Source organism: Lineus longissimus, chromosome 11 (assembly GCF_910592395.1).
Source record: "Lineus longissimus chromosome 11, tnLinLong1.2, whole genome shotgun sequence".
NCBI classification, from domain to species: Eukaryota; Metazoa; Nemertea; class Pilidiophora; order Heteronemertea; family Lineidae; genus Lineus; species Lineus longissimus.
In genome coordinates this window covers 10,875,808-10,888,897 of record NC_088318.1, presented here as the reverse complement: position 1 = coordinate 10,888,897, position 13,090 = coordinate 10,875,808, and the positions used below count along the sequence as shown (strand labels likewise).

Sequence of the window (13,090 nt, the reverse complement as noted above, 5' to 3'; positions counted from 1 at the left end):
ACTGGCGTTTCAGGGGCATTGCGAAAACTCCCTGAATAGCTATCCTGGATAAATAGTTCCTTGAATCGCCCCCGTTTACCAGGAGGGCTGACCACAGGCATGTGGAAATAAGCGCTCAATAGCCCCCCCCCCCCCATCGACTTACAAGCACACCCAGACTGACAATCACAGGTATGTCAGTGGAGATGTGTTTGAAAATCGATTGGGGGGGGGGGGAGGGGGCTATTGAGCTCTTATTTACACGGGCCTGCGGGCTGTCAAGATATCATCCTGGGTCGCCGGCGCAGTCATCCTCGAAAATCCCGAGTCCGATCGAGTGTTGGTCTCAGGTTCAGTATGCGGCGCAGTATGCAATGTCGCCGGGATTGGTATTGAGATGACGCCCTCAGAATCAGGGGAGGTTATAACTTAATTCATGCCAGGTACCGTAAGAAATATGACATAACGTGATTTCTTCATGCCTCCGAGCTTCAATCCTGCCGAGCTTCAGGGCACTCGGTTTGTGCCGGCGAGGGCATGCAACTGATCCTAGAGGTATTAAAAGCGAGGATGCAAGGTCTTCTTCTAAAGTTCTCGTCCGAAAGCAGTCTTGTGCTGTTCGCTCTACCTAAGAATAGTTCTGTGTACAGTACATCAATGGCACGGGAATATATACAATAGCATGAAAGATTTCCTTTGCCATTAATCAGCCTCCCGAGGCAGTCCATTTTACCTCTTCCTATGGGGAGGAAGGTGGCCGATCCCACTGCGTCCGGAGCACCATTAATGGGCGAAGTGCAATTACTGAATTCGATTTCTCAATTAATGAGCCAGGGCCGTATTTAACTTTTTTGTCCAGGGGGGGCAGTGGGATGGATCGCCGAAGGCGATCTGCATGCGCCGCAGGCGCATCCGAAAGGGGGGGTCTGGGGGGCCTCCCCCAGAAAAATTTGAAAATAAAAGGTCTGAAATGGCATTTTCCTGGCATTTGGAAGTGTGAATCAATAGTATTTTTACTCTAAAAAAGGACCACTTGGCACTTTTATGAAGACTAGGGTCAGGGCACTGGACTGGTCAGATTATAAGGGTTGCACCTGAGTTGATAACATCTGCTATCCATATGCTGCTATCATGCTGGTAAAGCTATGGCTAAGATTAGTTTGTCTTTTTATGACTGTCTGAAAATTTTTTTTTCAACATTTATTGCACAGGGGGGGCAGCTGCCCCCCCTGCCCCCCCTCTAAATACGGCCCTGTGAGCGCCAAGAAAGAAAAACGCAAGCGAATTCTTTGACCGGGCAACAATTTCCTGTTGGTATTGCCTGAGAAGCGTCGCCATGGATTTAACATTGCGTTGCATTAGCAAGTCACAATCGATTATGAATGCATGACATGTTTCGAGCAGTTGCGATTTTCATCCACTGACATGCATGATAGATCCGTAGACCTACTCCCTGATGAAGAATACAGAAGAATACTGGCCAAAGGATCACCACCCGCCCACAAATCTCTGGTTGAGTAATGTACATCTCAGTGAATGGCGGATTATATTGGGCATCGACTTTCTGACCGCCACCGTCTGCTCGTGTAAGATCTCAAATTTCAGCAGAGAATTGTCTGAGTGTAGACCAATCCAAAGGCCTGCTATGGGAGGATGGTTGACATGGGAACTGGTTAGGATTTCTTCCGTTCTTACAATAATTGATTAATAGAAGTTGGCTCCCAACATAGTTTTGCAATGACCTAATAGGCGGGTTAAACAATGCCAATTATGCTGTTCCATGTAAGGGGCAAAATATTGACTTCCAGTTTCTCTACTGGGGTATATTTGGTTCAAGTGTGTTAAAATATTGTGATTGCTCATTGGGCTGTGGTTTTGTTTGACTGTTGGATCAACGTTCGTCCGGGCATCGGAATCAGCGTTCGTCCGGGCATCGGAATCAGCGTTCGTCCGGGCCACCGTTGCTACATCCTGAGATCGAGTTCTTGCTGCACTCCTATACCTCGTTTGACATAACAGTCTCAGTTCAACTTATCCAAATCCCCGGGTTTTTCGACACCCGTGTCTTCACCGTGTGTATGAAAAACCCGGCGAGCGTAATTCCACCTATAAAATCAGCATAAGATATTAGCTATTAGCCCCATCGAGCTCGATGGGGCCAATAGACGCGGGGTTTTCACACACGGGTCTCTTTAAGCACGGCAATTCAAAGGTGGAAGCGCAAAAACACGGGGATTTACTAGGTGTGGAAGCGCAACTATCGAGAGGGGAGTATTGAAAATATCTGGTTACGTCAAGATGCCGTTGCTGGTAAAAAGCCAATTCAGTTTGAGTGCCCTTTCCAAGACTTTTAAAAAATCGATATGTATCCAATGAGTTGCCATTTCAGACAATTTTCGACAAAATTCGATGGTTCTTACTACATGTATTACCTTCGGAAAGGAAATTTTTTAAATCTTGATACGCTGGTGCAGATGCGTTTCCTGGTAATTTTCGATGGGCATGCGGTCGGCTGCATGGGCAGTTTTGCCCGAACCGCTCCAATGTATCCGCCCTCCTGAACAATAAGCAAATAATGAGCACCAAATGACGATACGGTCTAGCTACCTTATAGATACTGATTCAAACAATCAAATTTGATAATTCAAGGTGGTCTTACACCTTTGCAAATGACTGTACTGATCTGGCGAAAATATCACTAAGTAATGGGTGATCATGCCCAGCTTCACTCAGTCATTCACTCAATTACCGCAGACACAATAAATGATTAATGTTCCTATTAATCATACAAATTCTGATTGACTAATAAGTCAAAATCTCATTCTATTGTAGAAGCTAGCGAGAAAAACAACAGTCTGAGAGTAGGCAGGATTTACCGTCCTGATATAACCAGTGATCAGTTTCAATATACTCCGCCTCTCGATAGTTTTTGTATGTACGAGGTAGGAGATCTCGGGATGAGGATTCACGTAAGAACGAGCTCTTACTGATAGTCCGAGTTGACTTTCCTCCCGCCAGGAAACTTCCTAAAGGCTTTTGCACAATGATCTGTCCTGGATAGTGAAACACATTCGTGCTCGTCTTCTGACAAACACTATAGATGTGCAGAGACCAAAAGTGGAGTAAATCATTGTCTATAAGCTATACAATGCTTTTTTTATTCCAAAATGTCCACAGTAAGGAAAATCTGATGTTGATATAATTTTGCAAAACTACGCCAGAAACAAAACAACTAAGCAAGCCACTTTTGCTTAAACTGGTACTGGTAGAACAAGCGCCCTCACTCGGCACCAAAAGGCTCTAACCACCCTAATGAGAAGACCATTATCAATCATGTGAAGTACTAATCTGTCCACAATTTCCTGGGGAATTGCGATTTCATCCAAAATGCAGTAGATCTGGGTGAAACCTTTATTCCGTAGGCATGACGTATTTATGGTAGCAAGCTAAATATTTCTATGCAGACGGCAATGCCGAAAGGAATTGATACAGAAATGGAGGTTGGTGACACCGTGATGGTGAAGCTAAGATGTAGGTAAAAACCGAAGCGTCAGCCGAGGTTTGTTAGGAATTGGCAGCTTCACCCGAGCGGCGTTTGGTGAGACAACTATATATCGACAGTGGAGTATCAATTTCTATTCAAAAACACCTCCAACTTAGCATTGAAATGTAATTTTAGCTACTTTTTGACTACTTCGCTATTTTATACCAACACGAGCGGTAATGGTTGCGACTAACCATAACCGCTGCCACGAAAACGAGGCACAGTGCTTTATCACCCGGTAAAAATGCCATGCTGTATAACCAAGGTGTTTTAGAATGATAAACCGGATGAGCTTGTTTGGTAAGACGGTAGCCAATTATAACCTGATTAATGAGGTTCACTGGGATGGACACATAATAAGAGACACTTGTAATTGCCTTACATAACGCTGACGACACTAATTAAGGTGTCAAGCAGGTTGCCAAAGTAGTTCTTAATGATGTTAGGTGTAACGATTGATATCGAACTGCGAGTGTAGGACAGAATCGAGCGTCTCTCCGTCGGGCGAAATGGCAACACCACCCGAATAGGGTTTGGTGTACCGACAATACCGAGAGAATACTTCAAACTACGGTAAACTTGAAATTTTGATTTTAGCTACTTTTTGATAATATGTTGTCTACAAGCGGTTATGGTTGCGACACCAAGCGCTGCAGCGAAAATGAGGCACAGTGTAACTGTAAAATACATAGAAAACAATAAATAAAAGTTGGAATCAAGTTGTTTTAGATTTACATCCATTCTGATGCCTGGCAAGTTAGCTTTTTGACAATTTCTATCGAAAATTTGATCAAATTGTTGTCTCTTCTAAATGTTCCCAATCAATGCATGTCCTTAAATGAACATAGAGGTCGCCACTGTCGATGGCACATCCGCAATTGTGGCGACATCCAATCATCGGTGAACAATCTCTGTCGTTTTGCACGTGATTTCCGGTGCGCGTGCAAACGTGACGACAATTTCCTGCTCCGGTTCGATTTGTGGACCGGATGTAAGTTGTCCTATGGCGTTTGACCATCGGTTGGGTTGAGATGTCAGCCTGATCATGAACTTGGATTGGGCCAATGGTTTTAACGGTGATCTTTCTGCTTAAGAATCTAAATGAACCCCTGAAAGGCACACACGAGAACACACTATCATGTTCGCTGTACATTGACGTTTTGACCGGGGAAGCGTTAATGCTTTCATCGGCAACAGTATCCCTGCGTCGGAAACAACAGCAGAAAGTTTTCCGGAATGTCTTTCTAAAGTCACCGCTCAAAGCACTGTAGAGAAGAAGGTTTATAGAAGAGTCAAATAGACTCAAGCAATTGACTATGAGAAAATATGCTCGGAAACCTGTCTCATTCTTTGCTTCAACTGTCCCCATTCCTAAGTAAACTTCACCGAGGCATTTTGGGAAGACTGTGAGGAAGTAGTTGAGAATGATCAGGCATACCATGACGCTCAGCTTGAGATCCCGTCGTCTGCGTCTTGATACCTCCCTCGGGTCTAATCTCTGCCTGCTGACTGATTTATGGATACAATGAACGAGAAGAATGTTAGAGATCAACATCACGGTGAACGGCATGACAAAGAAAAGCGCTGCGGAGATGAATGGGTAGATGGAAAGGAAGGATTCGTTCTTGCCAAGCTTTGTATAATCCAGGACGAATATTTTACTAATACTGTAGGCGCACGTGCTGCTGATTTCGGTGATTTTGATGGACAGGTATTCTGGGGTGCAGAAGAAGACCGTGAGCATTAGTGTCACAATGATCCCGATGAGAATTCCGCCACGTTTCGTCCAGCGGTAGGAATGGAAAGGATCAGCAATCGCAAGGAATCTGACTGTAGCTAACATTGCTGCCAACCACAGGAGGAACCGTCGGAGCGTCGTTATCGTTTCGTGCGATATCAACTTATAATACAGCATCCATGTGGTAAACATGGAATGGGAACTGATTGCCCCGAGGTCGCCCAAGATGGTGGGGATTTTTAACACAAGGATTGTCAAATCACACACGGCAAGAATAATCATAATGAAGTCCACGGCGTTTCTGTGCTTAGATTTCACTTTCCCGAGGACCAGTATGGTCAGAATATTTGCTAATAATCCGAATGAGACTAAAACAGGTGTCACTAACACATTGGTAATGAAATAAATCCTTCTGTTTTCTTCCGTAAGCGACAGGAAGGAATGATTCCTGATACAGCGCTGGATGTCCGCCTCCTCCATGTCGTCCGCCACCGTAAAATCCGTGGTTAGTCCGATCGGCGTCCCTAACGCGTCTGCCAAGTTGAAAAGTCTGATCAAACGTTGCCGTTCTCCATCCATATCTCTTGTATCAGGAGAAAAATGAAAGGAACAACCGAAGCAATCTGTCATGCACAATGTAAACAAATATCGTCTGCTATTTCTCAAGGTAACCGTGGAGTTCTAGAAACCCTGACCGCAATTTCTTTCCTCCTCTATACTCGAAGTGACCCATTTGAACGAAAGCAAACATACAATCAGACCAGGCCAGTTCAATAATTCCATCTCTGGTTTTCAAATTTACGTCACTGTGATCTCAGTCCGAATTCACAACATATTTAAATCCTTTTCTCATTTAGAACAGACGTTTTTGAGACGTATTTTCTCACGTAACAACTGCTAACTTGTTTTTTTTTGTTTCAATACTACTCAAGTTAATCCAAGATGAGGAGAGATGTTACACTTTTCGATTTACCGCTAATTCCATTTCAACCATCCTGAAATTCAATATTCCGCTTTGTAGTGATACCACCAATAAGCTGAATGGTCCTTTAAATGTGGGTCCTGTCGTACTATATTCTTTTTTGTCGTTGGTACATATGAGAAAGCTAATGACGCTATACAGCAGACTTTACGAGATGATGACTTTTTGTGAATTCTAATTAGATTTAACGCCTCGGCTGATACATGAACGCTCCAAAGTGATACTCTGTGAGTTTCATAATGAGCATAGTTTACTGTGTGGATCCAACGGTCTTTGGTTTTCTACGATGCTGCATATAAAGTCGATTTAACTTACGCAAAATATATACCGGTACGTCTGTACGTCTGTCGGATTTAAATTGATTATGTACGAAAAATCGCATCAGTGTCTCTGGAGTGGCTGGCTCGAGTGCGTCAGTTTCAGACTACAAGTCCACATTGACATCAATTCGGACTCGGATCCAAATCGGTTAACATCATCTACTTCCAACTGTCAAAGCTCTGTGATTGGCTTTCCCTTCAAAAGCTCATGTTACTGTTTAAGTTACTTGAAATGAAACGGGTCACCCAAATTATGTTTTGTGGTACTCATCCAGGGAAGGAGGACTGGTGCCTTTCGTTCAAATCAATCTTTCTGACATGGATCATCACTTCAAACCGTAAAAGCTGCCCTAGAGATTCATAGTTGTCAACACTTGTTCGCAATATGGTTCGCTGGGATTGTCTAACAGCATCTGAAATGAAATAAGAATTCCAATCATTCCCATCATTCTAATCCCTCTAGCTGATTCATCATCAGAATCTCTCTACAGTCATTAGGCAGGTTTCGGAATCCGTATACGAAAGACGAAGTATGTAGTAGGTATCAAGTGGTGTCGTCTATAGAACTGCGTGCTTATACTCGCAAATAGGTTGTACGACAAATCGGTTATTTATTTCAAAAAAATTCGTCTATCTTTAATGAATACCTTCACATACTTCGTACTTCGTCGTTCGTATAGCTTTTCGTGCGTTGCGAAACCTGCCGAGTGCTATCGTCGAAGAAACATGTCAGATAACACATAACATCCCAACTGTCATGAATAATTCCTTTGAATGGGACTCTCGTAATTATAATGTACTCCAAGCTTTAAATATCATTCTTTTGATAAAATGCATTTTGTGGCACATACTTGTAGTTTATCAACTGAAATAAGGTTCTTCCAACGGCAGGATTACGAGTACCTGATCACCGGCACACGTAAGATACTCATCATCACCAGGTGAGGTGCACACAATCTAAGGCAGACATAGCTGGTCCTAGCTTTGTTTATTCAACCAAGTATCAACTAACATCCTTCCTTGTCCCAAGAAATAGTTTATATAGTATTCCGGAGTATGACAAACCGGAACATGTCATCCTTTTTGCTTGACGAACTCCATACCTGGTATAATTTCAAAAAGAAGTAGTCTATTCCTCGTCACTCGAATGATGATGATACACCCCGGCGAGTCGCGGCTGCATGCAGCTCCGATCGATTTTGCCTCGCTACTGGTAAGACGAAACTCGCGATGTATCCAGCCTGGGACTTATACAATTCTATACTAGGCGCTGCAAAAAAGATCATATACTTTTGAGTTTGAATAACTCCCCAAGTGTCATTGATAAACTTACCAAACTTCGCCCAAATGCAGTTGAGATCAATACTTTTTGTTTCCAAGTTTGTTTGATCTTATTACCTCCATTAGTAATTGCTGAATTATCGGCTCGCATCTTTCGACACGACTTGTGTTGATGTTCTGATTGGTGGAATGTGGAAGGTTTCTCCTCAAGATCTCGATGTTGCCCCACCAACAATAAGGGATGTATAAGTGGTACGTCCACTACATTGAAAACACCGGAGCTTTTAAACCCCTGGGATACTCTGAACCAGGGAAAGCCCGGAGAAGACACGGCGAGGACTTCCACTACATAAAGCTCAGTTACATTACACGGCGACAGATGGCGTGGTAGATATTAAAATCCTGTAGAACTCTCCGGTTTTCTCTTATGTAACAACGCCAGGGATTCGTCCTCCTCCCAATGGTTTCGTTCAGGATTAAACATGATGAACTAAAAACACACTTTAGGACCAAGAAAAGTGTGAATTTATAGCGGAATGACAATCTACGAAATTCTCGCGATTTTTCTGCAGTCTGTTTACCTTTTTGACGTATGTGCAGATGAACCACGCCGCCTGTCGCCGGGTGTGGAACTAACCTTTTTGTGATTGCTGGTCTGAGAGAGTTCGATTGTTAACCAATTACACCTCAGTTAATCCTGATAGTGATAATACTGTTGAAGAATCTGAGTATGTTGCTCAACTTATATGGGTGGGGTGCGATCGGACAAACTGGAAACAAAATATATCCGCAGTTATACTTGTGGCCGAAATTCGATAAAATCATTATTTATTTTATGGGAGTTAATCAAAATCAAAAGTATGCTATATTTTTCGTGGTACCTAGTACCATTATATATACCAACACTTGGCAGAAAGCAACTGTGAGGTAATAAATTACCATATATCGTTCAGTGGAAGAGAAATGGTCAATATAATTTCTGCGGTATTTCTATATCACGATCACGCAATCGTCAACAAAGGTAACCAAGAGGAAATCGATTGATTATACAATCCGAAGGACTGACCAGAATTTTAAAATATGTTGATGCTGGTTGCCTATATTTAACAGTTTATGCAACTTTTATTTGATACGAGGCCAAAGCAACTAGTTAAGAGGGATACGCCGTTCGTAATTACTTGTCGTCAGGCAAATAGAAATGCAGTTATACACAATGCCGTAGTGCAGTTATTATGCATACGACTTGACTGAAACTTAGTACTTGCAGTATTTGTATACATTGTGTCTGTCTACACAACGTTAAAATACACAATTTCAAATTTCAAATTCAATTAAAGATTTTAAATATTTAACGAACGGCGTTGGCCTTTATTACATGCCTACATGTATACTCTTACCATCTGAAACTGTCGTTCTGAACAGTTGTATGAAAAACATATACAGTCATCGGCAAGCGTAATTGACCACGTTTTTTCGTCATATATCATGAATTCGTTTCATGCATGCAGACGAAATTGTTGATTTACCTATGGCAAAGACTGTAGCCTATTAATTACGTCGGAAGTAACTGAAAGCTGCAGTCGCTGATAAACTACCCATTACGAAAACTCACAACTATCTTTCTATGCTGTCACGGGATACAACGGAACCACTCGGATGCATGACGTCCCAACAAGCTTTTCAAAGATTTATCAAAACTTATCTCAGTTATTTAGTTCTGGCAATGGCTGTACATCAGAGTAGTCGAAATATCTGAAAGCGACATGTTCTGATAAAAAACCTATTTGATATGAGAAACGTACATCTATGAGTATCATGTCTTTGTCTGAATCCAAGGCCACATGTGCAAGTGTATACAAGGTATATACGTAAGGGGGACTATAGGGGGACCACAGACAGGAGCAGAGGGGCTAATTTGGCCATCTTCAGGTGACTAATATACACAGTAAGAGCCCGGGGTCATGTCAGATTCATCACTAAATATATTCCTCGTACAAGCGTGAATCATTTGGACATACTGTGAGATTTGAGAGGCCCCTTTTGGCGACTTTGTGTAACATTATCTCGCTTGCCTAGCTGCTCCTATATTGTCCCTTTAATATATTTCGTGCCAACACATTTCGGCAGATTTATCGAAACTTGTCATAGTCATTTAGTTCTGGCGAAGGCTGTACATCATAGTAATCCTGGTGGAAATATCTAAAAGCTATTCTGATAAAGAACCTATATTTGATATGAGAAAGGAACATACATGTATCTTGGTATTTCTATATGCTCTAGGACACCAGCATATACAACGTATACCCGTAGAGGCTTACAGAAGATGAAAAAAACTACTTTTTTAGATCCGGAAAAATCACAGTGGTTGCGCTGAAACCTCTCCAAGGTGCATGTGTGTTGGTGAAAAACGATTAAAAAGTTTTTCAAAAGCTCAAACACCTTTATTTCTAAGAGTATAATATAATGTATGACGTACCAACAAGCAATTCACACACAGATTGCAAAAACTAATCCCGCCGGTCATTTAGTTCTGGCAGATACTGTACATGTACATCAGAGTAATCTTGGTCGAACTAAGAGCTCCAAGCACTGATAAAGTCTCTATTTGTAATGAAAAATATGCGGCTATCATTCTATGCTATCGTGGGACACAAGTACACGCTGAACAAACATTTCGAAAGGAAGTGCGAACCAATTGGATATATGCATACACCATCAGACAAGAACGACACTAAAAGATATTTCATTTTATTACATGTGCAAATGCGATAGAATTACAAATGAAAGTAATGTGTACAATTGATCTTCTAAGCTGTCAAATCTCATATTCGTATTAACGATCATAAGACGCTCATAGTTGCTTCAAGTACACTCCGGACGCAGTGGACCGACCTCGTTCCTCACCATAAGGAGACACAATTAGGATGACGCAATGGACTGCCCACGGAGTGTAGCTTAGAGGATTGTATAGAAAGATAACCCTTGGCGACATAAACTTTTAAAAAGTACGGCTTTTGAATGTTTTTGACTCATAATCCATACCGCAACTTTTTCAGCTTCCTGGCAATATATATTACTACAATAAGTGCGGACGAGAGCACGAACTGAAGGATGGGCTTCACCTCTTGCCAACAGCTGGCTCCAACACAAATTGCAGTTGAACCTCTCTATTGCATCCTGGTACACCAGTGGTTTTCAATATACTCCGCCTCTCGGTATCACTGAATCTCAGGATACTCCTTATAGTGTCACCCTTGGGACTGACATATTCTGTACTTAATTGAGAAGTACATGTATATCCTAATAACAGAGGTCAAATTCAATGGACATGATCAATTTTAAGACTGTCGTCCTTAAAGACGGTGTCCACGATAGAGAGGTGCACGCTACGGTAAAAATATATAGTACACCGTACTTTGCACCAAATTCTGGTTCGTGCCGGTGATTGTGGTACAGCATACATAAAGAAACGCAATTTTTAGCCCAAATTGGATTAAATAAAACCAATTGGCAAGATAATCTGCTTACAATTACCCAAGAGAATTGCGCACAGTTTTCAGAATGCACGTAACCTGAACCTTGCTAGTTTAAATGCGAGTTTTCTCAATCTCATTTTGAGCTATTTATTCAGGATCAATTCGCTCAGCATCCGCAATATTATTCATAATTATATTCATCCGATTACACTCTTGTACAGACAGCATCGCGCGTATCAATTACGCACGGAAGCAAATGTTATGTCTATTCTTAAATAATTCATAAAGTGTGAATTGCGTTTAAAATCGTTGAAATTAATGAAGTTAGCATTGACGAATTCTCGTAATCACATTCATGTATGCGACCATTGCCTCCCTCCGTTTAACTTAGAGCGCGTCTCTCAAAACGCGGATCAATGGCCCCCAACTTTTGACCAATTTTCCAGAATCGCTTAGCTAAATGTGGTGTTGTTGATACAATATGTAGATTTTACATGTATTAATTCGAAGTCGTGTTAAATAATTTCCTTTGCGGATCGATAGGAATGTTGACCAAAACAATAATAACGTACACTCGTATTATAGACTGGAATGATGAAAACCATAGGCCAACAACAGCCTCCTACTGTTGACCTTGACCACGCTTTATCAGGGTTTTAGAATTCCAATATATTTGAGCTACACTTGACGTTAATTGGGGCACGAAAACCGAGCTAAATGTATTTGCATGCGAGTGGGCACCATCCAAATGGGAGTTTCCATCCACATTGGCTTTACATGTATCCGAATGGGCGCGGCGCAGTCGAATTCTTAGCGTGCATAACCAGAGACTGGTAATGTACTAGTCCACAACTTTCCGTGCAGACGGCGACATCGCGCGTCCCACCTACCGGTATATATTTGCCGATATAATGAGCTTCAGGGCTACCGAACTAATGATGTGTGCCAGGGGATGAGCATACAACTGACCCTGGTATTCGAGGATGATATGCTGATTGTACATTAAAGAATTCAGTATAGGCCTAGCCTACTCGGATCAAGCTTTCTTCCTCTTCTATAGGTTCGAAAGAGAAGCCTCTAAAAGCAAAATAATTTAATTTTTGTATAACTTATATCCACGAAAGCTGCATTGTGTGGTAAATTCATAGTATCTTCCAAACACTGTTCATTCACTACTCAAAAAGAGTTTTTGTAGGAGAAATCTACCAACGCTTTCGCTGCCAAAGCTTAGGCAGTGACCTTGACCAGGACAGAATGAGAGGTCACGTGACGTTGTCCCAGTGGCGGCCAGCGTCGCGGTTGCGGTCAGATGGAGAACACGCCTATTTCAACCCCACGAACGGCTTGAGACAATTTGGTGGCTTTCCCAAGGAACCGATTGACCAAGAAAGAGGTCTCAAAACACATGCCCAGGCCAGGGACTGATGTCTGGGTATATAGTTGAGTTGGAGGACGTCCCGACGGTGGTTTTGTGAGGCGTGAAAGAGTCGATTTACCTTCGAATCAAACGCCCTGACATCAACCGCGACGATATGGATGCGCAACCTCCCCTGAATCTGGGACAACATCCTTGAGTCACGTGTGCTTTCAACATGTGACGTCCCTCCTAATCAAGATTGTTGGAGTGAACTGCCAGTTTCTCCTTCTCAAACTCTTTTTGTGAGGTGAATGAAGAAGTTAAATTCGTTTGGAAGTTTGGCACACCTGTTTGACATTTTAGAAACTGACCATCGTCTTTTCAAGATTCGCCAATAATAATCATTATCACTG

At 42.1% G+C, this 13,090-nt stretch overlaps 1 protein-coding gene across 1 annotated transcript; it reads right to left on the bottom strand.

Moving 5' to 3' along the window:
* Nucleotides 1-3,166: 3,166 nt before the first annotated feature.
* Nucleotides 3,167-6,501, bottom strand: LOC135495958 (histamine H2 receptor-like). The gene has a single exon (XM_064785008.1). The coding sequence runs from the start codon at nucleotides 5,838-5,840 to the stop codon at nucleotides 4,314-4,316; it is 1,527 nt and encodes a 508-aa protein (XP_064641078.1). The 5' UTR covers nucleotides 5,841-6,501; the 3' UTR covers nucleotides 3,167-4,313.
* Between the last annotated feature and the right edge of the window lie 6,589 nt (nucleotides 6,502-13,090).